Source organism: Actinia tenebrosa, unplaced genomic scaffold (genome assembly GCF_029948245.1).
Source record: "Actinia tenebrosa isolate PJP-AT-01 unplaced genomic scaffold, QUT_ActTen_1.0 PGA_scaffold6__47_contigs__length_16458017, whole genome shotgun sequence".
Taxonomy (NCBI): Eukaryota; Metazoa; Cnidaria; class Anthozoa; order Actiniaria; family Actiniidae; genus Actinia; species Actinia tenebrosa.
The window spans coordinates 10,570,099-10,597,159 of NW_028292583.1; the positions used below are offsets into that span (position 1 = coordinate 10,570,099).

The 27,061-nt window shown below is 40.0% G+C and overlaps 3 protein-coding genes across 4 annotated transcripts; 1 reads left to right on the forward strand and 2 right to left on the reverse strand.

Moving 5' to 3' along the window:
• Window positions 1-4: 4 nt before the first annotated feature.
• On the reverse strand, window positions 5-19,837 carry LOC116287362 (tumor suppressor candidate 2). 2 transcript variants are annotated; one of them, XM_089038682.1, is made up of 4 exons: window positions 19,439-19,837; window positions 19,079-19,297; window positions 17,944-18,091; window positions 5-1,107 (listed from the first exon to the last, which is right to left on the reverse strand). In XM_089038682.1, exons 3-4 carry the CDS (start codon window positions 18,057-18,059, stop codon window positions 918-920), a joined length of 306 nt encoding a protein of 101 aa, XP_088894808.1. In that variant the 5' UTR covers window positions 18,060-18,091; window positions 19,079-19,297; window positions 19,439-19,837; the 3' UTR covers window positions 5-917. The 2 variants fall into 2 exon arrangements, with proteins under 2 accessions (XP_088894808.1, XP_031549896.1); XM_031694036.2 differs by lacking the exons at window positions 17,944-18,091; window positions 19,079-19,297; window positions 19,439-19,837 and adding an exon at window positions 2,306-2,519.
• Window positions 11,106-17,631, forward strand: LOC116287359 (uncharacterized). Its single transcript, XM_089038860.1, has 11 exons — window positions 11,106-11,129; window positions 11,798-12,205; window positions 12,770-13,004; window positions 13,385-13,524; window positions 13,605-13,982; window positions 14,594-14,809; window positions 15,092-15,337; window positions 15,447-15,578; window positions 15,667-15,951; window positions 16,300-16,497; window positions 16,987-17,631. Exons 1-11 carry the CDS (start codon window positions 11,106-11,108, stop codon window positions 17,200-17,202), a joined length of 2,478 nt encoding a protein of 825 aa, XP_088894986.1. The 3' UTR covers window positions 17,203-17,631.
• Window positions 19,838-20,309: 472 nt separating the features above from the next.
• Window positions 20,310-26,453, reverse strand: LOC116287357 (uncharacterized). The gene is made up of 14 exons (XM_031694029.2): window positions 26,326-26,453; window positions 25,589-25,813; window positions 25,367-25,514; window positions 24,570-24,977; window positions 24,232-24,469; window positions 24,017-24,156; window positions 23,571-23,945; window positions 23,160-23,375; window positions 22,846-23,091; window positions 22,488-22,619; window positions 22,066-22,356; window positions 21,742-21,945; window positions 21,404-21,661; window positions 20,310-20,741 (listed from the first exon to the last, which is right to left on the reverse strand). Exons 2-13 carry the CDS (start codon window positions 25,792-25,794, stop codon window positions 21,425-21,427), a joined length of 2,841 nt encoding a protein of 946 aa, XP_031549889.2. The 5' UTR covers window positions 25,795-25,813; window positions 26,326-26,453; the 3' UTR covers window positions 20,310-20,741; window positions 21,404-21,424.
• Window positions 26,454-27,061: the final 608 nt, after the last annotated feature.

Below are 27,061 nucleotides of genomic sequence, written 5' to 3' on the forward strand. Positions count from 1 at the left end.
CTGATTGTTATTGACCAACTGATAATGATTTTAATACTCTGGATTACTTTGGGATACATTATAACCCATGATTTTTTTCCTATTACTTTGATGTTTTATTACGATGACTAAATGTTTCATATATATATTAGATGGAATAGATCTCTTTACGTTGGGCTTAATGTGTCCTAATATTTCAAACCATGTGTCATTTGCTTGGGATTAAGATCCTTTGCTTCACTTGTTCCCATATACATGTATCTTTTCACATGCAACCATTACATTACTAGTCTGAAATGGTCAAAACATTATCCCCAAACTAAAAAGGTCTTTCATAGATGTTTTAACTTGTTTTGTAGGAATTTTAATAATGGTGCATAAGTGATGTATGCTTATTTTGGTACACTTGTCATCTGTTTCTATGACCAAGACTGGCTCAGACATTTTCTAAAGTGTGGGTCAGGAAATATTCACCTTTCTGAAGTTCATACCGTTCAAATGATTTAATTTTCATGATGAGATAATATCATTCGGACTTATAGCATTGTATTATTGTACAGAACATGTACAATACTCCTTTTTACAGTTCCATTCAGTGACCACGAATAATAGTTCCAAGTCAAGGCTGGAGTTTCGGCACATGATAAACTGTAGTTTTGCTATGCGCGGAAACTCCAGCCTCGGCTAGGAACTATTATTCATGGTCACTGAATGGAACTTTAAAAAGGAGTATTGACATGAGGGACAGACTTTGACAATAACAACTCTATATCACAATCCTTTTCATGCATATTCATGATGAGATTATCATTCTCCTATGTAGGATTCTGTTGTACAGACCATGTGCCATTCACATGATGGCAAATAGACTTTAAATAAATGTTGCATTCAATTCTTTGAAAATAAAAGGTTGAAAATGATCACTAGATAACCTAACATCAGGACCATGCTTTGCACATTACAATTGGAAAATCTACATGAAGTCTGGGATATGGCAAATCAACTACTCCTTGAGGCGAAAGTCTTTCTGTTAAGAGCCTCATTCCTGCTTTTTCTCCTTGTTTAGTTGGCTTTACTTCTTCATAAAATTCATGTGCTAAGTCACCATCGTCATCAAAATACATAGACCTATTAAAGAAAAATAAATAACGGCTGTAGCACAGAGTCATTTTATTTGGCCCATTAAACCAAGTTGTATATAAATAGTCACAATCAAAGTAAAACAAAAGAAAACAATGGAATTAGTGTCTGCTACTATGTATTACGTGGACTATTCTTTCACGGGCCAAGTAAAAACACTCTACTATGACTGCTTTGAACAGGAACACCATATCTATAACACTTCCGCATAAAGAATTTTAAGCCTTATCAATGTGTAGTTCCAGAAATTATCCATACCCCACCAATGGAGGAAAGTGGGAATTTTGGAGGGGAGGGGGATCAGATAAAGAACAAAATTACAAAGTTTTTAAGGAAGAAAATTGCAAGTTCCTGGGGGTAGGGGGGTCCTTTTACAAATTTCCTCAGTGGTGGGATATGGATATTTTCTGGAACTACACAATGCTAGCCTGCTATGTACGGTTCATGTATGGGTATGGTTCTGCAGTTCCCGGCCAACCAAGTATAGATGACATACTGAATCTGTCAATCAAAACCTCCAGTTTCTCCTCCTTCAGGGAGTATCTGGACACAGTTGTCACAGTTTTCCCTTACTTCCCAAGGAATGATAACTATGCATTCACCCTTTCTATTTAACTGCCATCAAAAATTAAAATGAATGCCCCTTAGGGAATTCCATTGTTTACTGATTAGTGGAGGGAGTGTTTTTTATGAGGAGGGGGGATGGGGGGAGGGCTTGTCACTAAAAACAGGGGAGAGGTATATAATTTGTAAGAAGGAATTTGATTTGCACAACACTTATTCAATAAACCGAATAGAAAAAAATGGAGGAGTCATTGTTTATGGAACAAGTGAGAGGGGAGTTAGATTTATTGTATGCGTTAAAATCACTAACCAATCTAAGATCACTAACTAATCCTACTGACCCCCTCCCCTAAGGGAGTAAACTCCCTTAGTAATGGCCGAAGAAAAGGGAGAAGTACCAAATGATTGATGCATCAACTATGCATCATGATTGAATTGATTACAGTAGCAACATATTTGAACAATTAATTTTAAATACTGGCACATAACATTTGCATTGGTGCTGTTTTTTAGGATACAACTTCAATAGTATTATAATCTATTCTATTAAAAAGAATTTAGAAAAAAACAATTCAAGTTAACATAAAGAATGATAAATAAAAGCGTCCGATCTGAATCTTACCCGGTTCTTTTCAATATCAATGGCATCGCTTTTCTCTGAAATGTCTCCGATCCTGTAATAGCTTTGTTATTTGTACTGCATCCTATCATATACTGTACACCTTCATACACTTGAGACACGATTGCTCCCATATTAATGACTGTTTTAAATCAATTTTCGATCATATATTCGACATATTTTCTTACATTTCTCAAGGTTGTTTTTTGATTTTTTGTTTTGGCAATCTAAGCCAGGTTACATAGCTTGCCGCATAGCATTATGGGTTTTGCAGAACACACAGGAAGCCCATCCTCGCACTCACAAGTTTTGATTCTATTTTTTGGTAAAATATTACATAATTTTATAACTTTTAGAAAATTTCTCATTACGTATGTAGAAATATCCAATAAAAACGTAAAGTAATGTCGATATAAAAAATGGGACGCTCTGAATTGTAGTTTTACGAAAAGGGCGGGAATATGCCGCGTGACCTCCGCGTGACTGGAAGTACCGGCGCGCGCGAGGTTTGTGTATGAAGAACATTTTGCCGACATTGTTGTTCAGGCGGACTTGGTATCTATTTATAATTTTGAAGGCCAAAGATGCAACGTTTTTACATTCCAGAGCTGGAAAATTAAGCCAGTTTATTAGGAGAATTGAGAATGTAGGAGGTAGAAAGCTCTTACACACAGGCTGCTTAGTATTTACTGATTTAGAGGTGAGTAAATTATGTTTGGACGAACTGGTTTTCGTAGGGTTGTTAAAACGAAATTGTTCTGAGATGAATTTTATTTGAAGTGATAGGACACTTAACTTAACTTAATAAATAATTTATGGGTTTTAAAAATAGAATTATAGGGACACATGGACATCATCATTTATTTTTATTTCAGTGATATAAGCTAACTCCTGTGAATATTTATACTTATGAAGGTCGTAATAACAGTGCTAGTTGGTGCTTACAAACGTTAGCATTGTGCAGGGACGGCGGAGCAGTTTTTTTATTGGGGGGGCTCAATAGTGACATTGTATGGCAAGGTGGGGGGGGGGGGGGGGGGCTGAGTTTAGTGAAAATGTATTAAAAGTTCCGCCGTCCCTGTTGTGATGTTAAAAAGCCTGAAGCGAGATGACGTTTTACCCCCGTCTCTAGACCATAATCCTTTTCACATTGCCTTTGTTCTTTGATTATGACTATTGTTCCTGTATTCTCTAAGGAATCAAAAATTTTAATATGAAAGAATTTAAAAAACTATTATGGTATAGAGTCGGGGGTAAAACGTCATCTCGCTTCAGGCTTATTTGACAACCATTGTCACAATAGTTTTTGTGACATTGCTTTGTTTTATCAGCGAATCTATATCTGGTTGGCATACATTCATCAGGAGTTCGGCACTACTGCTCTAAGCGCATGCTCAAGGGATCAATGTATATAAATGGCATTAATATAAACCTTGGGGAGGGGGGAGGTACTCCCACATATGGACTATACGGGGATGATCCACTGAACAGGGTATGGTTTTTTTGAGCTTCTTGTCATAAACAGGGTATGCAATTTCACTCAAGTTCAAGGTTCTTCCTGAGTTTCCTGACATACTCAGGGTTTCTACCGAAACTGGTTATTAAGGTCGTAAAAAACGATACACAAAACCTACTAATGGTCTATCAAAAATCTCACACTCTGATTGGCTGAGCTACTAGTGGTCTATTAGCGATAGACCACTATAGTAGCAAAAATTGCCGATTTAAAATGGAAAGAATGTAAGAGATAAATCATTTTGACAAATTTCATAAATTGTTTGTTTGAGGTTTTTGGCCTCATGGTCTATTGACTCGTACACCATTTGGACTGTGGTTTATTAGTTTATGTCATAGCAAATAGCACTATAATGACCAAGGGATATCCAGGATTTTGGCTGTGGGGTTTAGAGCCACTGATATTAAGAATTGACATAATGAAATGAAAAAGAATAATAAATGTATAACAATGACTGTAAATTTGTGACAGGCTGGCATGATTTAGGGATCTTTGTTTCCAATTAGGTTTATGTTGGGCCCTACCCACTCAACTCCGTCTTAAACAGCAATTATTATTGCTGGCAATTTTGCAGGCAATTTAAAGCTATACACATGCACATGCATATCCATGAGTTAGTTTTGTTTTAATACTAATCATGTGACCTCCTGCATTTGTCCCTCCCCCCAAAAAAACCCAGATGTCTTATATTCCCCCCTCCTTGTTTTTTCTTCTTTCTACCCCTTTCCCCTCTACCACACCCACCCCTCCCATTGATGTTGTAGGTGTTGAGTACAGGTCCAACAAACAGACCCAATAGACCAATAAGCCCAACAGGCAGAATAGGCCCAACAGGCACAATGTTTGGCCTGTTGGGTTGTTGGGTCTTTTGGGGCTGATTAATTCTTAGGGAACTAAAATCTGTTAACTAGTGTATCCTTCCTTAAAATATTTCACCCAAAATAGATATATATTCTTAATTAAATAAGGAGTTTTTATTTAAACAAATGTATACCACTTCTTTATATAATTAGAAATTCTTAAATATACAGTCAATGCAAAGAAGTTAAACAATAAGAAATGTAACATGATACCTAATACACTTATTCATTGTTACTCATATTATAAAGTTTAAAACCAGAACTTATATCATTTAAAACATGATATCATGTGACCTAATTAATTTTTTTTTTAATCTGGAAAACGATAATTACATTAACTGTATCTTTTAGTAAAACATATGTTTTGGTTTCTTATGAAAAAATACTTTACTAATTTTTTTGTACTTTTCATTTTTCATAGTCTTGGACATTTCAGCTCACCACTGGTACCTTATAAGACAGTTCTGAGGTAAGTTTACAATTGTTTTCTTGCAGCCTGTTACCACATCTGTGGTAACTGTTGGGTTTTTTACTTGACTAGCTTTTCAAGTAGATTCAATGTCTATTGAAAATGGTCGTCATATTAGTTTAAAATAATTGTTAAAATAGGGTCATTGATAAACTATTTAATTCTAAAATATTTGAAAGAAAGAATAAAACTCTACATCATGGAAACCTAATCTAAAATCGACTGTTGAAGTTCTAAATCTATGAAATAATTTTACTCTTGCATAGGCTCTTGTGCAACAGCAGCAATGAAATCCTTCCTATTATATCCTATCCATTATTGATAGTTTCACCATTAAACCAGATTTTCTGACCAATCTTAATGACAATGTGTAACCGGCGGCAAGGCGCTCAGCTATGAATCAGATTGCAAGTGGTTTTGACAAAAGAATTTATTGAAAAATTCACACAACTTTACAATACACGAAAAAAAAACGGGAACGAGATTACAGGATATCTCTTTACATCGTAGAGAATTCCTTGTCTTGATATGTGCAACGTCTTCAAGAACTTTTACTACACTCATTTAAGCTTAGTTTGGGCCTATTTTTATGGAAAAACCTGCATTCTTAAGACCTTACACATCCTATGCAATGTTGCACGCCCTAGGCGCAAACAGGATGTCCCAAACACGAACTTACGTAAACAAGCGCCAAACCTAGGCATGACTCACTGTAATGTAATTACGTACGGAAATTATTTCTTGCTTACGCATTTTCCACGCAAACAGTTAACTAAAGAATTACATTCCTATGTGTACACGAGGCATTCCTAATTAAAAATATAGATTTATGACTAAATAATTACTGTCCAAAATAGTGTCTTTTGACTCTGTCACACTTGCCCCTCCTTTTTGTTTGCTTCGTCCTCGAGCAAATTCAGGAACAATGATACGCAGGTGGACTCGTCAGTGCTGAAGTGCGGATCTTGGAAGATTATAGAGGTTGCTGTGTTGGCCTGCCGTTGTCCTTGTGGAACATCGGAGTACAGGTGCAGCCAGTTCTTCCTCAGACGCATCGTCACTATCATCATCATCATCAGGTTCAGCTGGTTCTGTCATTGGTTGAAAGGCGATTGTCATTCCTCCAATGTCATCTTCTTCATCTGATGATTCTGGCGATGCAGTACATGTTTGTCTAGATCTGTCAGCTTGCCTGTGTCGTCCTCGTATCTCCAGCATTGGTCTTGGACACACTTGCATTTCTCCTTGACTAACAACTTTATCTCCTCCATGTCCATCAGCTCTTTCAACGACATATGTATTGTTGTCTCTTCGTTCGACGATTTTGTACACTTGGTTGTCCCATTTATCTTGAATCTTGTTTCTTCCTCTGACTTTACGGTTGCGAAGGAGTACTCGCTCTCCAACTTGTAGTGGTTCGGCCAGTGCTCTGCTCTTCTGGTCATGGATCTTCTTTCTGATGGTAGCAGCTTCCTTCAAGTTTTGTGTCACAGTGGTATAAGCTTCTCGTAGACGAGTCTGGTGCTTGGTAATCCATTGCTGGTTGTCTACTGTCACTTGTCTGTCATCATCAGGAAGTAGAATGTCCAAAGGTAGCTTTGCATCTCTACCAAACATCAGGTAGAAGGGTGAGTATCTAGTCGTTGCATGAGGCGTAGCATTATAGGCGTAACATAACTCTTTCAGGTGTTCAGGCCACCTTCTTTTCTTTTCTGCTGGTAGAGTTCTTAGAAGCTCATGTAGTGTACGGTTGAATCTTTCGCACTGCCCATTTCCTTGAGGATGATAGGGGGTTGTCCTTGACTTCTTAATTCCATACACTGCACACAACTCCTTGACTAGTTCTGCCTCAAATGACTTGCCTTGGTCAGAGTGTATTCTTTGGGGGATTCCACACACAAGGAACCATTCTTTAATCAGGGTCTTGACTACGGTTGTAGCTTTCTGATCACGGGTAGGTACAGCAATTGTAAACTTTGTGAACACATCTGTTAACACGAGGACATTTTCTCTTCCATCTGTTGCAGGCTCAAGCAAGGTAAAATCCATCGCTAGCACTTCCAATGGTCTAGTAGCTAGTAGGCTGCCCATTGGCGTCTTGACTGGAAGGTAGGATCCTTTGGCAATGACACATCTTTCACAATTTGAGATCCATTGCTTCACATCTCCTTGCATACCGGGCCACCAACATCTTTTCCTCAAGAGCTGTTCTGTCCTGTCTTGTCCTTGATGTCCACATTGATCGTGCGCACCCTTCAGTACTTGTGATTTCATTGATGTGGGGAGTAGCAGTAACCGAAGCTCACTTCCCTGTCCGACTCCTGTACGGCGGTAGAGAACTCCATGGCTTTCCTCAATCCTGTTCCAGTGACTAAGCAACTTCCTTGTATCCCTTGTCTCTTGTTGGCTTTGCCTTTTACTTGGCCGACGTCCAAGGTTTCGGTAGTGGAGGAGACGACTGATACATGGGTCCTCCTGCTGTAGTCGTTGGATCTCTGTGAGAGGTGTGGTTGGGAATGAGGTTGCTTGCTCCTCCAGTGCACTTGTCTCTGTGTTGCTTATGAACGCTGCTGATACCATCAAATGTTGACGTACCTCTTCTGGTAGGTCTGTAGTATTGGTAGAGTAGGCTAGGGTACTTCTTACTTCAACTGTGGTTGGTTCTTCATCTCGGTTGATGCGACTTAGAGCATCTGCATTCTGATTGTGACGTCCAGGGCGATACTTGATGGTGAAGTTGAAGTTTGCTAACTCTGCAGCCCACCTCTGCTCCACAGCTTTCAGCTTACTCTTTGACTGTAGGTATGTCAGCGGGTTGTTGTCTGTGTAGACGACAAACTTCGATCCCAGCAGGTACTCCCTGAACTTCTCACATACAGCCCACTTCAAGGCTAGTAGTTCCAGCTTCCTCGATGAGTAGTTCTCCATGTTTCGCTCTCCACCTCTCAGGCCTCGGCTGGCATAAGCGATCACTTTGACTCTTCCGTCCTGTTCTTGGGACAGCACGGCTCCCAATCCTTCGTTGGACGCATCCGTCTCTAGGATGAAGGGCTTGGTGTAGTCCGGGTAGGCCAGCACTGGTGCTGAGGTTAGTAGATTCTTTAACTTGTTGAAGCTCTTTTGGCATTCTTCTGTCCACAGTACGCCAATCTGCTTCCGGGTGGTCTTGTTACTTCCTCCGCTCCCGAGCTCAGCAACTAACTTGTGCAGCGGGCCTGCCATTTGAGCGAACTTGGGGACAAATCTTCTGTAGTATGACGCGAAACCAAGGAATGATCGCAGATCGCGCACTGTCTGGGGGACTGGCCACTCGTTAACTGCCTTTGTCTTTTCAGGGTCTGTCTCGACACCGTCAGCAGAGACCACGTGCCCCAGGTAGGATACCCGATCTCTGAAGAGTTGACACTTGGTTGGTTCAACCTTTAATCCATGATGCTTCAGCTTACTGAATACCGTTTCCAACCGCTCAAGATGTTCTTCAATGGTGGATGAGAAGACTATGATGTCGTCCAGGTAGACCATCAGGGTGCGAAGTATGTCCTCTCGGAAGACTCCTTGCATCAACCTTTGGAAGGTCGCTGGGGCATTCTGTAGTCCAAACGGCATCCGAGTGTACTGAAACAAACCCATGGGCGTTGTGAACGCAGTCTTGTGCTGATCATCAGGATGGACTTCAACTTGATTGTAGGCTGATGCCAGATCTATGGTGGAAAAGTACTTTGCGCCACGCAGTGCCTCCAGTGATTCCTCTATCCTTGGTAGGGGGTACTGATCACGCTTGGTTTTCTGGTTCAGCTTCCGGTAGTCGACGCACATCCTCAAGGCTCCAGACTTCTTTCGTACAAGCACTATTGGGGAGGCATAGTTACTCTCACTTGGACATATCACTCCTTTTTCTAGCAAGTCTTGTAGATGCTGTTGCACCTCCTAGTATTGGTTTGGAGGAATCCTTCTGTAACGCTCTGTGACAGGCACATCATCGTCTGTGTAGATGCGATGATATATTGTCTTTGTACAGCCAAGGTCCTCCTTACATGAAGCAAACACCTCTTCATTTCTTTCGAACATCTGGAGAGCTTTCTCCCTCTGAAGTTCCGTCCCGGGGAAATGTTCCAGGGTAATCCCGTGAGGGGGTGTCTGTATCCTTTGCCAACGTACTTTGCCCACAGCTTCCCGTTGGGGTGGCATCTGAGGGTCAGCACTAAGGTTACAGCACACTGTCACCATGTTATTCTCGTGTAGGAACTCCAACTGCTCTCCTCTCTTGACCATCTCTCCCTCTCGCACAATTCCAATCCGCGTCCTCGGCTTTAGCCATATGTCCTTTGCCGTCTGGTTGGCAACTCTGACATAGTAACACGTCTTGGTAGTATCCACGAGAGTACTGGCCACGGTGAGGTTTCCTTCTACTGGTACACCAAGGGGTTCGATCACAGCATCAGTGCCCCATGATGGGCCTGTGACCAAGATATCAGATTCTGTGAAAGCAGGGACCCAGACTTTGTCTGAGCCGGCTACTTTCACGAACCCAGTTTTACGTTTACTCTTCTTCTCTTCATCTTGCAGGATCTGTTGGTATTGGGGCACCTGCCCAAGAACGTTGGTTCCCAGTAGGCCAGGTACCCTCCTCTGCATTACTGTAGTGGCTGCTGTGTCCTTCGTGATGAAGATGCCGCACCCAGGGACCACCACTCCTCCGATCTCTACTGTAGCGACGATATATCCAATGTAAGGGATGTCCAAACCGTTAGCTCCTCGCAGCTGCAGTAATCTTGTTTCAGGGTGTAGGTCTCCAAGGGTTGGCTGTAGCTTTTCCCTGTAGAACGACTCGGTGATGAGGGTAACCATGGAGCCCGTATCCACTAAGCTTTTCACAGGTACTCCGCCAATCCTCGCCACCACTGTGGGACTTGTCCCGACAAACTTTTCGTTCTGAAAAAGAGAATTAGAGCCACTACAGTTCCTCTCCACGGCGTGGCTCACTGCCGTGGAGAGCTGGAGTTTGACTCCTTCTGTGGTGCTGCTGGTGCCTTGTCTTTCAGGGGCTTTGGGCAGTTCGGCCGAAGATGTCCAAGCTCGTGGCAGTTGTAACATCTCCTCGGACCACGTGGGGGACCTCGTGGTGGTGATGGGCTCGCGAACTTCATGGTAAGTTGGGTTAGCAGCTTCTGCTGCTCATCCAGCAATTTTTGTTGCTGCATGAGCTTCTCCACCAGGGCCTTCTGTCCTGCTGTAAGCTCTTGGATGGCATTTACTTGGTTGCTCTCCACCAACACCTCCTTGGCCGCTGCATGGCGATGTGTTCCTCTATCTGTGTCTTCCGAGCTACGATAGGCCTCTTGCCTCACCTCGTTGAAGGTCTTCTCGGGATGTTCTCTGATATAGCGCTTGAGATCCCTGCGCAACAGGTTGTCACGCAAGTTCTCAACGAATGTGTCTCTGAGGTTCTGGTCCTTGTTTTCCAGGGCTCCTACGTGTACTCTGGTTATGTGCTCCGCCATTGACATCAGGGCATGGGCAAAGTCCTGGATGGGCTCTCTGTCACCTTGTTTTCTGGCGAAAAACCTCTGGAGAAGCTGGGTCTTGGTGAGCTTCTCCCCGAAGACGTCTCTTAGAATCCTGAAGAAGCCATCCGGGTCTGTCCAGTCATCCACAGGCCTTAGTCGAACTTCATCTCGAGCCGCACCTTCTAAGCTATGGTACAGGAAATCCACCGCCTCTTGACCAGTTAACTTCTGGGCAGCCACAGACCTCTGTGCATCCGCTATCCAGTCTTCAAGCACTTTGTCGTCTCTGCCACCAGCATACTTTCTCAGCTTCTTCTCCCTTGGCACTGTCACTTTTACCACTGGTGCAGGAACAGGTTGGGCAGGGGGTCCTCCTTCAGCCTGCATGCCATCCAGCTGTGCCTTGAGTGCAGCCAATTGCTCTGTGAGTGCAGCCACAGCTTCTTCTGCCATGATTTCAGTCTCGTTCCCGTTGGTAAATAATCAGTAACTACTAATGTCAACTTTCTTGCAATCCCACTTCTGACACCAAAAATGTAACCGGCGGCAAGGCGCTCAGCTATGAATCAGATTGCAAGTGGTTTTGACAAAAGAATTTATTGAAAAATTCACACAACTTTACAATACACGAAAAAAAAACGGGAACGAGATTACAGGATATCTCTTTACATCGTAGAGAATTCCTTGTCTTGATATGTGCAACGTCTTCAAGAACTTTTACTACACTCATTTAAGCTTAGTTTGGGCCTATTTTTATGGAAAAACCTGCATTCTTAAGACCTTACACATCCTATGCAATGTTGCACGCCCTAGGCGCAAACAGGATGTCCCAAACACGAACTTACGTAAACAAGCGCCAAACCTAGGCATGACTCACTGTAATGTAATTACGTACGGAAATTATTTCTTGCTTACGCATTTTCCACGCAAACAGTTAACTAAAGAATTACATTCCTATGTGTACACGAGGCATTCCTAATTAAAAATATAGATTTATGACTAAATAATTACTGTCCAAAATAGTGTCTTTTGACTCTGTCACAATAAGCTTTAAAGAGACACTTGGTATTGACTGTTCTTTCGTGTTGTGTGCAGCAGAATAGCAATAAGTAGATTTAATAAGGAATTATTATCTTATTCCAGGGTCACGTCATATGGGATACCGTCATGCCCGCCAATCTCGGTTACATCACTGCAATGTTGTTTAACCAAAACAACTGCGCTTCTGAAGCCTCTACGGTGACTACCAAGTATGAAGTAGAAGTGGGTAAGGATCTTTGCGAAATGGTTGGATTTGATCCTGATAAATCCATGGGCCATATTGTTACTGGTGGTACCGTGGCTAATATAGAGGCTATGTGGGCTGCCCGCAATATCAAGTACTATCCTGTCGGCCTTCAGGATGCTATCAAAAATGAAGAGGCTCTATCCAAAGCCAAGGATTATATGCTGATTTTACCGTACAAGAACAAAGAACTGAGGATCATGGATGCAGCAAAATGGGACTTATTAAATCTGGATATAGATGAAATTTTACAACTACCCGAAAAGGTATGAACGAAGTATATTGTGCTGGATTATTATTTTTATTTTCCAAAAAAACGTGTTTATCGGCAATCATTACCGCAAGTATAAGATAGTGGTGCAGCTCAATGGGGTCAAACTGAACTGAACAATGTGAAGGCACCCCTGCGGCAGCCGCTATAAGTCTATACATGACCCTTGAGCACAGCCCTAACCAGAGGACTACAGAGATCTCTAGTGCAGAGGTGAGAGGCGAACGTTTTGCCACCATGGCCTTCTGACTCCCCAAGAAAGAAATTTTTTATTTCATCCATTTATCCACCCATCAAGGATTCTCTATTCATTCGTTTATACATCTTTGCCAACCACCAGTGACCCTGAGTTGGTGAGTTGGTTAGAGTTTGAACATTGCCGCCTGTTGAGCTGGAGGTCATAGTTTCAGTTAATCAGTCCCTTGCATTGCCAGATCAATACTCAGGTTCTTAGAACTGCAAATGTTAAGTGGCTCTGTTGGTCAAGTAAATAGTACTAACCTTTGAGCAAGTATCCTGAAACACATTTGATTGATGAACTTTCACATTCATCACATAGGTAGCCAAAATGGCAGGTATCACCTTGATGGAACTGACTTCAATAATGACCAACTACTCGTTTGAATGCATTGGACACGAGTTTTGTCAACGGCATAATTTAATAGGCAGCTCCTGCTTTCTTGCTCCTTCCACTGCTCACATTTCCCTTTTCAAAGGAGCAACTATACTGGGAATGGGAAAAAATAACCTAGTACTGGTACCCGTGGACGAAAACGCTAGAATGGACATCAAAGGTTGAGTCATTGTTTGTTACTATGATACTATAATATAAATGTTATTCTGATACTATGAGAATTATTGTACTTTATGATGGTTAATAATGACAAACATTCGAGGCAAGGCACAGAATGTCTGTCACTCATCAGAAATCTGCTTAGTTTAAGTGTAATATGATAACGCCTTTGGTTCAGTAGCTACCTCGGTTGTTATCTCCCCATAGATTGAATAAAGTCAGGACGTAGCAGAGAGTCCCAGAGATGTTGGGGGATGCGACAGAATGCACGTTGTGATGTTAAATAACTTTCCCACACCACTGAGCTTAAACTTGAAGAAGGAATAACAGTATTTGTTTTTAATCTAAAAGTCACATATGTCTTCATTTAAATTTGATTAGGTTTGCGTGACATTCTGGAAGACAAACTGGTCAAAAAAGTTCCAGTCATTAGCGTGATAGTGGTGATGGGTACAACGGAACAGAGTGCAGTAGATCCCCTCACTGAGGTACTTGAGGTTCAAGAAGAGATGAGACGAAGGGTAAGTCTTGCTGTTGTTTTTTAAGACATTGAACAAAGCCACTCATTCTCATTTTCAGTGTTCCCTTCCTTTCTCTTCAGGGCTTGAACTTCATGATTCATGCAGATGGGGCCTGGGGTGGTTACTTCTGTTCCATGTTACGAACACCATCAACTCCATTACAACCCCACAAACGTGACAATTCTTCATGGTTTGTGCCCGAATTAAGTCTTGGGAGTTACACTGGTGCTCAGCTCGCTGCCATTTCAAATGTTGATACCATCACTGTTGATCCTCACAAAACTGGCTTTTGTCCCTACCCTGGTGGAGCTATTTGTTATCGCGACAAGAGAATGAATGAGTTTTTGAACATCAGCCATCAGGCTGTTTATTATCACGGAGCTCTAAACCTTGGAGATGTTGGCATTGAAGGATCAAAACCTGGGGCAGCCGCTGCTGGTATCGTGATGGCCCACAGGGTAAGCCATTTTCTACATAATATTTCTATCGAGAGAAATATCTTTTTTTAATTGATGATTGATGATTTATTGAAGAAATAGAAAATGCGAGCGCGTGCTGTGTGCTGTCATAAAGCACGCGGGGGTTGGCAGAACACGAGAGAAGTGCTTCTGTAGCGGAGTGCTTCTGGACACTTCTCGAGTGTTCTGCCAATCCCAAAGTGCTTTATAACGGCATACAGCACAGCAAGCAAGTTTTTTATTTCTTTTATGAAATACAAATTACAATAACCGTTATTTTAGATAGGAATGACGCAATGGAAAGTGCGCTCGTGTGCAATGTGCTCTCACAAGCACGTGCTCCAAGCCAATCAGAACGCGACATTCATAACAGTTATTGTATAAGGTTTTATATAGCACCCTTTTTCATATGAATATGATCAAAGGCACTTTACAAAGAGTTATGCATGGGAGGTGGTTAGTATCAGGTGTAGGCACTGAGGATGGTCACTGAGGATGGTCACTGCCAGGGTTTCTCTACGTCCTCAGTGGTTCCTTTACGTCCCCTCCGATATTGCTTAGTAATGATGAAGTTGATTTCTATGCTTAACCTGTACTTTTCTCGTCTTTAGATTATTGGTTTGCATAAGAATGGTTATGGAAGGATTCTTGGTGAATGCATGTTCACTTCTAAGCTACTCTATTGCTACTGGACGGCGCTTGCTGACAATGATGACCCCTTCATCTTGATACCTACAAAACCTTTACCACCTGACCGCAGTCCCGAACAACACATCAGATACATAAAGAAGAACATCATTGGTAAAAGTAATGAGGAACTTGTCCAGGTATGTAGCTATGGGGGACAACTGAATTACTGCGTAATCTCCAAGGTCTCCAAGCATACTAAGCACCATGAGAATTGAGAAAAACTATTTCAATCATATAAGATTGACTTCAGAAAAGCGCAGATAGATTTCCACGTTTCGATGACATCCTGTCATCATTATCAAGAAACTACTTTTTTCAGTTAGTTTCTTGATAATGATGATAGGATGTCATCAAAATGTTGAAATCTGTCTGCATTAGTTTTTCTGATTATTTCAACCATTCTTGGAATTCTTTTTCAGAACCATGAAGTGATGGAGTATCTTCGTGAGATTGGTCCTGACACAATGGTGCCATGTTTCTCATTGAATCTCAAAGGCAACACAGATGTCAACCTTTTAAACAAGATAGTTGAAGTGCTCTATAAAGATCTCTCGATGTCTGATGACAGAGTTAGTAGTTACAGATTTCCAATGATCGTGACGTCATCCACGTACCAGCACCATTATCATAGCACAGCACTGAAGCAATTTAAGAAAAGATTAGGGGTAAGTTATAACTTACACTTTAGTAAAGTGTGTTAGACCTCTTTAGCTTGAGCATAATGTTTTCCCAATTTTGATCAACTTTTAAATACAAGGAGATATGTTTTTAAAGGTTGATCCTTATGATACGACTGGAGTCAAGTACATCAAAACAACTTGTATGGATCCTTGGGCCACATCCACGGAATTCCTCTTCGACCTGGGATCGATTATGAGGAACGCCATCCTCTGTGCTATAGGGGCGGTAAGTAGCTTAAAAAAAACAACCAAAAAAGTTGTGTTCCTTTCAATTAAAAACTCATGTTCTGGCTTCTTTTTATTGTACTATTCAGGTATTGGATCCTTCCGTTTGTCATGATTTTATTGGCACAGGTCACCTAGATTCAAGAGGTCAGATGATAGTATACTACTCTGGACAATTTCCCGTTGTTTCGCACCAGTATCACGCACTGGCAAAGATAGAATTCGTCAATGAATGTGACGGAAAGGCCATAATTGAAGTCTTGAAGCAACGAAAGAGCAAACTCCTTATTTTGAGAACTGTAGAAGAAGAGCAACTTCACGATATTCTGTTACATGAAATTAGTTCCAAAAAACTGGGAGTGGTAGAGGTTAGTGTTGAAAAAATATAAATTAGGGAAGTTAACTATGTACAGGTTAACCAGAAGTGATAAAACTCTGTGGGTGGGTGGGTGAGAAGGAAAGAGGCTCCACTTACCCAGCTTTCTGCACACTTTCTTCAACCTTCAAGCAAGATAAATCTAAAGCATCATTTAAAACATTGTTTCCGACAATGTTATGGAATGACTGACATTTACCAAAACCCTCTTTTTGAAGCGACAGGAAATTGTAGGTTTAGGTTTTTGCGCTTATTAATATTGAGAGGAGCTGCAATATCCAATGGTTTCAACTGTAATTCAATAGCTAATAAACTAAAAGTCTTGGTTTTCTTTTGTATTTTAAAGGTGGACTGTTACTCAGGTATGCCAGATGAAGATATACCATTTATGAGAACAAAAATGTGTGTTGTAGATGTGTGTCGCTATGATCACTTTGATCTTAGAGCTCACAAGTATCGCGACAAAAGTGCATATGTCCTGTATGCTGATGAAGAAAAAGCTTATATCTCTCACATTCCTCATAAGCAGCCCAACTTTTTACAGGTATGGTGACTCAAAAGCTCTAGAATTAGACCATAACAGACTTCTTCAGCTTGGGTGTCATGTTTTCTCATTTTAGACCACATTTCATTCTCTTGAGCATGAGATTATTTGTTTGAGTTGTATCCATTGTCATGTGTCTTCTCAAGCACAATTATACAAAGAAAAGATACTAAGAGAATGACAATTAAGTCCAGTGTTGTTATAATAATAATAGTCATCATCATCATCAACATCATCAACTTCATCATCAATCATCATCATCATTATTAAGCCAAATTTTAACCAAGGAACAGTTAATGAAAGACAATAATTAAGCTCAGCGTTGTTGTTGTTGTTTATTGTCATTATTATCATTATTATTATTATTATTATTATTATTGCTGTCATAATTATCATCATCAGCAACCCAACCCAATTTTAATCAGGGAACAAAAGTGTTAAAAAATGAGTGCCTGCTAATAATAATCATAATCTGCCTTTTTTTATCAGCTTGTAGAACTGGAAGAATTTCCAGAAATATTTACAAAAGCCATTTTGCAGCAAGCCATAGAGTTTGAAATGCCTTTTAGTGGGACTCCTAAGAAAGATGGACTCAAGATAGTTGACCCTCTCGACAAAGATGAGTACACAATTTCATTTACATGTGAAGGAGGAAAGCATAAAGACATTTGTGACAGAGTCAAAAGACACTATTTTGGACAGTAATTATTTAGTCATAAATCTATATTTTTAATTAGGAATGCCTCGTGTACACATAGGAATGTAATTCTTTAGTTAACTGTTTGCGTGGAAAATGCGTAAGCAAGAAATAATTTCCGTACGTAATTACATTACAGTGAGTCATGCCTAGGTTTGGCGCTTGTTTACGTAAGTTCGTGTTTGGGACATCCTGTTTGCGCCTAGGGCGTGCAACATTGCATAGGATGTGTAAGGTCTTAAGAATGCAGGTTTTTCCATAAAAATAGGCCCAAACTAAGCTTAAATGAGTGTAGTAAAAGTTCTTGAAGACGTTGCACATATCAAGACAAGGAATTCTCTACGATGTAAAGAGATATCCTGTAATCTCGTTCCCGTTTTTTTTTCGTGTATTGTAAAGTTGTGTGAATTTTTCAATAAATTCTTTTGTCAAAACCACTTGCAATCTGATTCATAGCTGAGCGCCTTGCCGCCGGTTACATTATAAAGGCACAGCCTGCCTGATTACCCAAAAGGCAAACCATATCTTACTGAACGAAAATGATGGCAAGTGAAATTTATTGCAAAATTTCTTTGTTCCCCAAAAATAAGTGGTATTTCGAGGACCGTTCGGAGGCAGCATCTACATTGCAGAGATTACGGAGAGAGAAGTCTAAGAAGGTGGCATGAATGAATGAAAGAGAAAGGGATTCCCGTTGTTTTTTAATCCTTTCCCTTACTAAAACAACACTGACACACTTTGAATTATACCTTATAACGGGAACTAAAAAATGGCACAGCCTTGTAGAAGTCTTTTTGCATGTTTCGCAATTCGTCTGTCGTTTTCTTGATAGTCTCCTGAAAGGATTCTGATTGACGCATGTCATCCGTCACGTAGTAAGGATCACACGGATAGTAGCTAAAAAAAAGAGAATTGCATTTTCAAAAATGCTGTTGGTAATATTTGGTAAGACATATCTCAACTAAAGATGTAATAACTCTTTCCAGTCAAAATATTAAATTATGTAATAATTAGCTTAGTAGTAGATAAGATCGAGAGAATGAGAGAGAGAGAGAGAGAGAGAAAGAGAATGTGTGTGGGTGAGAGTGAGAGGACTAGTATAGCTTAGGACCTAGGATTAGAACACGACCACATCAGCTACGCTGTATATAACTTATCGTGTATAAATAAATATTATTATTATTATTATTATTATTATTATTATTATTATTATTATAAAACGTTTTCATGATATTTTGCTTATCAAAACACTATAATGACGTCATCACGATGAGCGCGCGCTCACTTAATTCAACCAACAATGCCCATGAACGTCCTTAAATAAGAAGTCTATTTTGTCGAAGTGAAGAAGGTCAATAAGACCATAGTTAATAGAGCAAAGAGTATGTTAGAAAAAATAAGGTTATCGGCGTATTTCTTCCGTCTCTGGAACTGAGAACTTTTTTTAATGTTAAGGAGGTAAGCTTAAAGCTGTCAAACAATATTCAGGTCCCAAGCTTTCTCATGGCCGTAGTAAACGCCAAGCACCTTACGTGACTGACCATTAACCCATAAACAAACTGTTAGAAACCTTACTGTAATTATTTATTGCAAGATCATTGCATTTGCCGTAGGTAACATAAAGCGAAATTAGTTTTTCCTTCCCAGAGGTAGGAAAGCTAATTATATGCATGTTGCTTTCATTGCTTGTATCAAGAAAGTGATTTTTGAAGATCGTATCGTAAAGATAAACAAACATGGCCGCGTGGACGTCTTCGTGCTCCTTTGTTTCAGGCTGTGGTCACTCACGAAAATGAAATAGATTTAAGACCAGTTGCTAAAAGCATATTAAATATTAATTATTTCTAGCGTGGATCTGTAGGTTGGATATTTGCAGTACATTACCTTCTCCTGAAATCAATGTGGTTGTCTATTGCCTCGACTGCAAGCTTCCTGAAGATTTCTGCATTGTCGGCCTTGGGACCTAAAAACCATGCTCCAGTTTTGGCCCAAGGTTTAGATGTATCCTCATATCGGTCAAAATTAGGCCTTCGAGGCTGGTACATCGAAACTTTGCCTTTTATCACACCAGTCTTGCGATACATGTTAATTCAAATGCACAATCTACAAAAAGCCAATAAGATTGCAAGTAATATCAAATAAGTCAGTCTGGCCATTTTAAAGGTGTGAAAACTCTATTGTTAGGGCTCAAAATGGTTCAATTGAAGAGTAACTTCATCTACGATATCTTCTTCTGCGACCTACCTTGCTTCTTTAATAAAGTTTTCGGACCATCCGTAGCTGCACTCTTAAATAGGTTCGGTAATTTCAAGGTCAATTCAGCTCGAATGGCCAGCTACTTAATGCATCGATACACATGCAGTTTTACATGCATAATAGTAACGTATGGATGTAAAAAAACACGTCTGGGAGAGGATTAGGTTAGTCACGGTATATTTAGGTCATTTATTGAACTGACGTCATGATTTCTTCCTGTTTAATCACGATTATCAGGATTTTAATTAGCTCTATCAATTGACGCCATTTCCGGTTTCGTGTGGAATTTGTACCAGTTGAACTCAAGGTTTCGGTAGAAATGTACAAAGATGAAGGAGGCCTAGGAGAGCCAAGTTTCCCTTTCGCTGAAGACTGTCATACAGTAATGGATTTTTTTGGTTTCCTTGGTTTCCGGGTATTGAGATTGGGTAGTATGTGTTTTCTAGCTTATTGATTGGTTATTGGTCTTCATTGGTGCTCGTGACAGTCACGGTATAAAAGAGGAGTGAAATGGCACGCCAAGGGTAACCAATCAAATACGAAAGTCAAGGTCAACGGCTTAATTTAAAATGTCGTAATGCCACTGAAGGGTAGGAAAGAAAGCCATCCTCCAGCTAAGACAAAATATATGTCGCCAACCTTTTTATTCCGATACTCACAGGCGCACGAAAACCCGACAGCTGGAAATCTGAGCCTATAGAAAGGGTGATGATCTGGCCGAGTGACAGATCTAGGACTGTTGCAACTTTCTTTTCAAAATGTGGTCAAATTTGTTATTATTCGAGATTGGTGTAGAGGTTTTGCCGGGTTGAAAACATTTTAGTTGATACATTAGATGTAAGATATAACACAATGTCCCTTTTAGTGCTCAATTCTCTTTGTTACTATATTTCGTCCTAATATAATTTTGCTCTAAATAATGCCTGGTATTTAGATTGATGCCTTTTGAAGAAGGCTTATGTTACAGTAAAATATGCTTTTTTCTTTGATGGTTATACCTTAAATCCAGTTCGTTAATAATTTTAAATTGCAAATTACCCGTTTAATTTGACGTTATCATATTATTACATTCCTAAGATTTTAAATTTTATTCCCTCATCTAAATACTGTAAATATTAATGAGGCTAATACCCATTACTCTTTGCAGTTGCGTTTTTTTGACAACTGTTACTTAAAGTTTTTTATTTGAAGTCAGTATGACATTGAGCTTTAACGTACAGATGCACTTGAACTATTTATTCAGTGGACTGTTTCTTCCCAGCATTTAGTTCATAGCAGACTTCTTCCAACACTGTAAAAGATAAAGGATAAACATACATAACTAAAAATGAAGTGTTTGTACCCGAGAGCAGATGTACTGCTTAGAAGCCAGCATATAAAAATGACACTGAGACAAATTATATATATCATATACTTATTTAACTACACAACCCCTTGACCATCAAGTAGTCTTCCAGGAAGTCGCCAATGCGCCTTTTGCCACGTATGCCATGCCGTATATGAAACAAGGTCAATAGGTCCCTCCAGAGAAGCTCTTATCTCTGTAAGAATTAGCTCAAAATGATTGAAACTTTTGGTGAATATAGTGCGCTATATGTCCATTAAAGGTTTCAGTCATTTTTAGCTAATTCTCACAGAGATATTCTTTATTTGATGATTTGACAAGGATCCTGGGTTGACGTCATCATTTCGTGATTTCTACTTGAATATCTCGGCAACGAAAAGAGATATCAAAAAGAAAGTAGGGGCCATTCTTATCTATTTTATAAGGACTTTGAAATCAGGAAGAGATCCTGTAGGCTTGATAGACACTTAAAAGGGTTGCCCCTTTTCAGACGAATATCGTTCGAATAGTTTGTAATTGATTACCAAGACAAATTTATTGGCATGAAGGTCCTTGAAATACAGATATTTATATTTTATAATCTATTCAAGTAAAATACACTGAAATACCTCGTGATTAAGAAAGTCCATTTACTGATTATTAATAACATCAGAGTCAAACCAGATTTTTCTGCCAATCTTAATAGTGGCCCTTTGCTCTTCTGCATCCTCCCCTATGAAGGACACAACGTATGAACTTTCCGTCAAGGGGTCATCAATCTCGCCACCACTGCGCCTTTCTTGGGGGATTCCAACGATCTCGATTTCAATTCCATAATTGAGAAGAAGCTTGGAAATTCCCTCAGGTATGCTCTCAAGCTCAACCAACTAACGAAACAAAATGGACAGAACGAGTATATTAGTTGATTTTTGAATTACATGGCTTAGAAAGGCATATAGAAACATACTTGCTCGAAGTCTGGCTTTTTGGTTGGAATATGAGAGATGTAGGCCTTTTCTTGATTACCGTAGAGGAAATAGTTGGTCTTGTCAGGATTCATGCGCACGACACTTGGATCAAAGTGATCCAACCTGGACACGTCCACAACCCTGATCTTGGTTCTCATGAAAGGCCTGTTGTCTCCAGTTGGGATACCAGAGTAGCAGTCCATCTAATCAATAAAAAACGTATGTATATTGCCTTCTATAAAGATTGGGGGCAATTATTTTGTCTTGGCTGTAGGATGGTTTTTTTCTCCATGTGATGTAAATAAATATGATTATTTGACTACCTCAATTTCAGGCTCTTTTCTGCCCTCATCTCCCTCGTCGTAATCATACAACAGCAGATCGTGAAGTCGATTTGGTTTCACATTACGCAACACCAAAGGTTCTGTTCCCCTTCTTGCAGCACCGTGAGAAGCCTTTTCTCCATCAGCAGGATTCAGAAACTGGACCTTTGCCATTGCAAAGTATTGGTGAGAGACATTGTTAAACCTTCCCGAATAGTTCACAATCATGTTGTTCTTCCCATCGACCTTACCAGTGGAGACAAAGTCATGAAAGTCATTTGGATCAGTAGCCTGAGAAGAAATATAAGAGAATTAATTAAATAATTAAATTACAAAATCATCAATGATAGACTGTTCAATGGTTAAAATAATGCAAGGAAATTTAGGGTAAGAATGAGGTTGTTGGTGTCGGTTAACCTTACCGTCCCAATGGAACAGAGAATGGCGTTCCTCATAATTGATGCCAATTCTTCCAGGAATTCCATGGTCGTAGCCCAGGGATCCATGCAGGTAGTGATGATGTACTTGACTCCAGTTGTGTCGTATGGGTCGATCTGTAATGAAATGAGAATAAAGGGGTTTTATTGACATCCACGTTGCAGGGCAAAATCAATAACTAAAATTCTCCTTTAGGAAATTAATCTCCTTTGATGCAAAAACATTGCATTCTTCCAATCCTGTTCTACATGGCTGTTGAGAAACCCCTTCACTGCAAATAACCAGTTGAGATGGTATCGTTACTAGAATGAAATTGTTTTTACGATGCAATTGATCACTCACCCCCAGTCTTTTCTTGAATTCTTTCAGCGCAGTACTATGAGGATGTTGGGCATATGTAGATGCAGTTATAAGCATTGGGTATCTAAAAGAAGCGACCTTGTCATCAGACATGCAAAGATCTCTGAAGATGGCTTGAACGATGTCGTTGACCAGATTAATGTCACTGTTGCCCTTGACATTAACTGCGAAACAAGGCATCATGGTATCTGGGCCAACTTCTCGAAGATACTCCATCACTTCTTCATTCTAAAGAGAATATAAACTTTGTCAGATTGCAATGATACGCAATGGAAATAACTTTATTTGAAACTCACCTCTGCCAGTTCCTCGTTGGTTTTTCCAATGATGTTTGTCTTAATGAATCTAATGTGCTCTTCAGGTGTTTTGTCAGAAGGAAACGGTTTGGTCATTACCACGGAAAATGGATCGTCCATCCTGGCAAGAGCTGCTAAGTAACAGTACAGCAGCTTAGAAGTAAACATGCATTCTCCAAGGATCCTTCCGTAGCCATTCTTATGAAGGCCTATTACCTGCACAGAACAAATCAATAAATCCAATGATCAGGATCCGGATTAACTGAATACTTAATGCTTCTTTTTGTCCTCTCCTTCTTTTCTCCCTTTCTTTTGTCTCTTTTCATTTTTCTTAGTCCTCTTCTTTAATTTCCCCGTTACGTATACATTTGAAACGGAAGGCAAATGGAAGTACTCATATAATATGCTTACCCTGTGTGCCATTGCGACTGCAACAGCAGCTGCTCCAGGTTTTGATCCTTCAATACCAACATCTCCAAGGTTTAAGGCACCATGGTAATAGGTAACCTGGTTAGTGATTCCTAAGAAACTGTTGATCCTCTTGTCACGATAACAGGTAGCACCTGCGGGGTAGGGACAGAAACCACTTTTATGTGGATCAATGGTGATGGTATCGACGTTTGCTATTGCAGCATACTGAGCACGAGAATAGGAATTGAGGGTCAGTTCGGGGACGAACCAAGAAGTTTCCTCACTCGTTTGAACCAATGGAGTTGGTGGAGTACGTAACATGGTACAGAAGTATCCTCCCCATGCTCCATCAACATGAATCATGAAGTCCAACCCCTATCAAGAAAAGGTGAAAGGCAAATTACAATCGTCACACTGGATAAGCAGGCAATTAACGGACAACTCACTCTTGTTCTCATTTCTTCCCGGATCTCAAGAATGTCTACGAGGGGGTCTACAGCACTCTCTTCAGTGGTACCCATCACTGCTACCACGCTGACGACAGGTATTTGATTTGCAAGCTTGTCTTCCAGGATGTCTCGCAAACCTGCAACAAAAAGATAAGATAATCTAAATGCAATTTATGTTTCCGCAGATTCAAGGAAGAATTAAAATGACTGACCTTTGGGGTCCATTCTAGCATCCTCATTCGCAGGAACCATGACCAGATTCTCTCTTCCAATACCAGTTATCGTGGCTCCTTTGAAGATAGAAATGTGAGCTGTGGTAGGTGCAAGTGCGCAAGGATTATTCTTGAGATTATGTCGCTGACAAAACTCTTGAATACCAATGCAGTCGAATGTATATTTTTTCAAAATCCCACTCACTTCTGTGTCGCTTAATGCACACGCGGTAGCCACCTACAAAATAAAAAATTAGCAGTTAATAAATCATATTTCAAAACTGAATGATTTGCATATGAATCTTTACAAGCAATTTGAATTCTCACTAAACACCAACCTTTTGAGGCAGTTCGATGATCACATCTGTTTTCAGATTCAGAAGTTCCCAGCTCGTTGCATCCACAATCTTCACGTCTTGTTTCTTTGATGGTAGATAAACAGTAAGTTCTCTTGCGCTAGCAAGAGCATCTTCTTTCAAGATTGCTTCTTGAAGACCTAAAGCATAGTACTTGACGTTGCGAGCAACCCACATAGACTCGATGTTCGCCACAGAACCTCCAGTGACAAGATGACCTCCAGCCTTGTCAGGATCGAAGCCAACCATCTTGCAAAGATCCATGCCCACTTCTACTTCAAACCTTGTGGTGACGGTAGATGCTTCTGCGGTGCAATTGTTTTGATTGAACAAAAAAGCCGTCAGGTAACCAAGATTGGCAGGCATGTTAGTATCCCATATGACATGACCCTGGAACAGAAATAAATCATACATTTGATAATTCTATACAATTTTTGTTTTTATTGATGATTTTCTCATTAACAAACAGCTTTTTCCGTGCTCCGTTCAGTAATAAAGAGCGCAGGAAGTGACGTAAGCACGAAAGGATTGTAAGGAGAAACACGAACCGTGGGCGAGTGCTTCTCACACTTCTTGAGTGCTTACGGCGCTCCCTAAGTGCTTTATTACTGAATGCGCATGCAAAAAGAAAAACAGTCGCAGGATCTAGCAGCACTTTGCGCTCGCGGAAGGCGTCAGCACTGTGCTCCGTTCACTAATAAAGCACAGTTTTCGACCAATCAGCGCGCGTACTATCCTAACTATATAATAATTTGTGTTTATTGATGATTTTCTCATACCTTGTAACGAGAGCTGAAGAAAGGAACTACTTTGAGGAGCTCCTTTTTCACATTCTCCAACTCATCCTTGGTCTTCTGCAATGCTTCTTGGAATGATTCTGCTTCGCGCATTTCATCTGTGACGAAGGGTGGGTCACAGGGAAAATAACTAAACGATGAAAAGAGTTTTCTGTAGTTTGTTACATTTTTCCTTACAATATTTTTTTAATAACAAGCGCTTACCCTTTTCTGAACTGGATATTTGTTTCTATGGCTTGAGCCACGGTTTCCATAAAAAAGTCAGCGTTATCTGCTTTTGGTCCCAGAAACCACGCTCCAGTTTTCGCCCATGGCTTGCTTAGGGCTTCAGCACTGTCGAAGTTTGGTCTACGATGCTGGTACATGTTTCTTTTAACCCTTCCTCCACCACTTTTGCTGTGGCGATACATTTTTGCCAACTTGATTTAACTAGCGCGATAAAATCAACTTTAGGTGGTTTTGTAGAGTATCTAACTTTTAATAAAAGCTTTAGAGGAGCAAACCTGACCAAGAATACAATACAACCTGCAACACCAAGAAACCTGAGCAAGAATACAATACATCCTGCAACACCAAGAAACCTGAGCAAGAATACAATACATCCTGCAACACCAAGAAACCTGACCAAGAATACAATACATCCTGCAACACTAAGAAACCTGACCAAGAATACAATACATCCTGCAGCACCAATAAACCTGAGCAACAATACAATACATTTAACACCAAGAAACCAAGAATAAAGTCATTACATCCACTAACAATAAGAAACCCGGGTAATATAAATCCGACACCAAATATCGGATTATCAGTTTTACCAAATGAACTTTCTAAAAAGGGATGCAAAAAATAAAAAGCTAGCCACCACCCCAGTGACTTGAAAGAGACGAATGTAAAATGTTTTCTAAATAAAGCCAACTATTTCGTTCAATCGAGCATACCTTCAAATCCAAGAGCTTGTGAGACGAGTAGCGAAAACACCAAAAATATCCAAATGCTATAAGGGTTAAACCTTTATTTCCTAAGCATTTTTTATAATTGGCTGATTAATATTTATATTAGACGCCCATCTTTTATTTGATGAGTTTGGGTCTAGTCACGATTGATGCATCATGCTTGGTGCGACACACATATGTAGTTCGTTTAGGCTGATTTTCTCACATAGAGCATATATGCATTCTCTTGAATATTATTTCATTCTTTCATGGTAACCTTAAGAAAGCACATATTCACAAATATAACTCGAGCATAAATTTCGGCATTATCAAAAAGACAATTAGCGAAATTAAATAACAAAAGAAATTTGACCTCCCCCCCTAGCTCGTCGGACAATGCAGACGGTTCTGATCAAAGTGTGCTAATCTTTTTTCAATTATGAGTTTAATTTTTAATATAAAAGCAACAAGGTGTGTATTAGCTTAACTTTGGTCCGAAGTCAGAAGACCTTCGTAATAGTTTGTCGGAAGAATAATTGAATAGGTAAAAGGAAAAAAAAGATATACAAAGAACATGGGGAGGAACTTGAGAAGGGCGTCACAGTAGGACGTATAGCACATTATTAAACATAGAAGATAAGCTATTATACCAACCTAGTAAAAGGTTAAAACAATTTGTTTAGGTCACGTAGCGTTTTGCGATGACTAGAATATTGATATTTTTAAAGTGATATTCTTAATG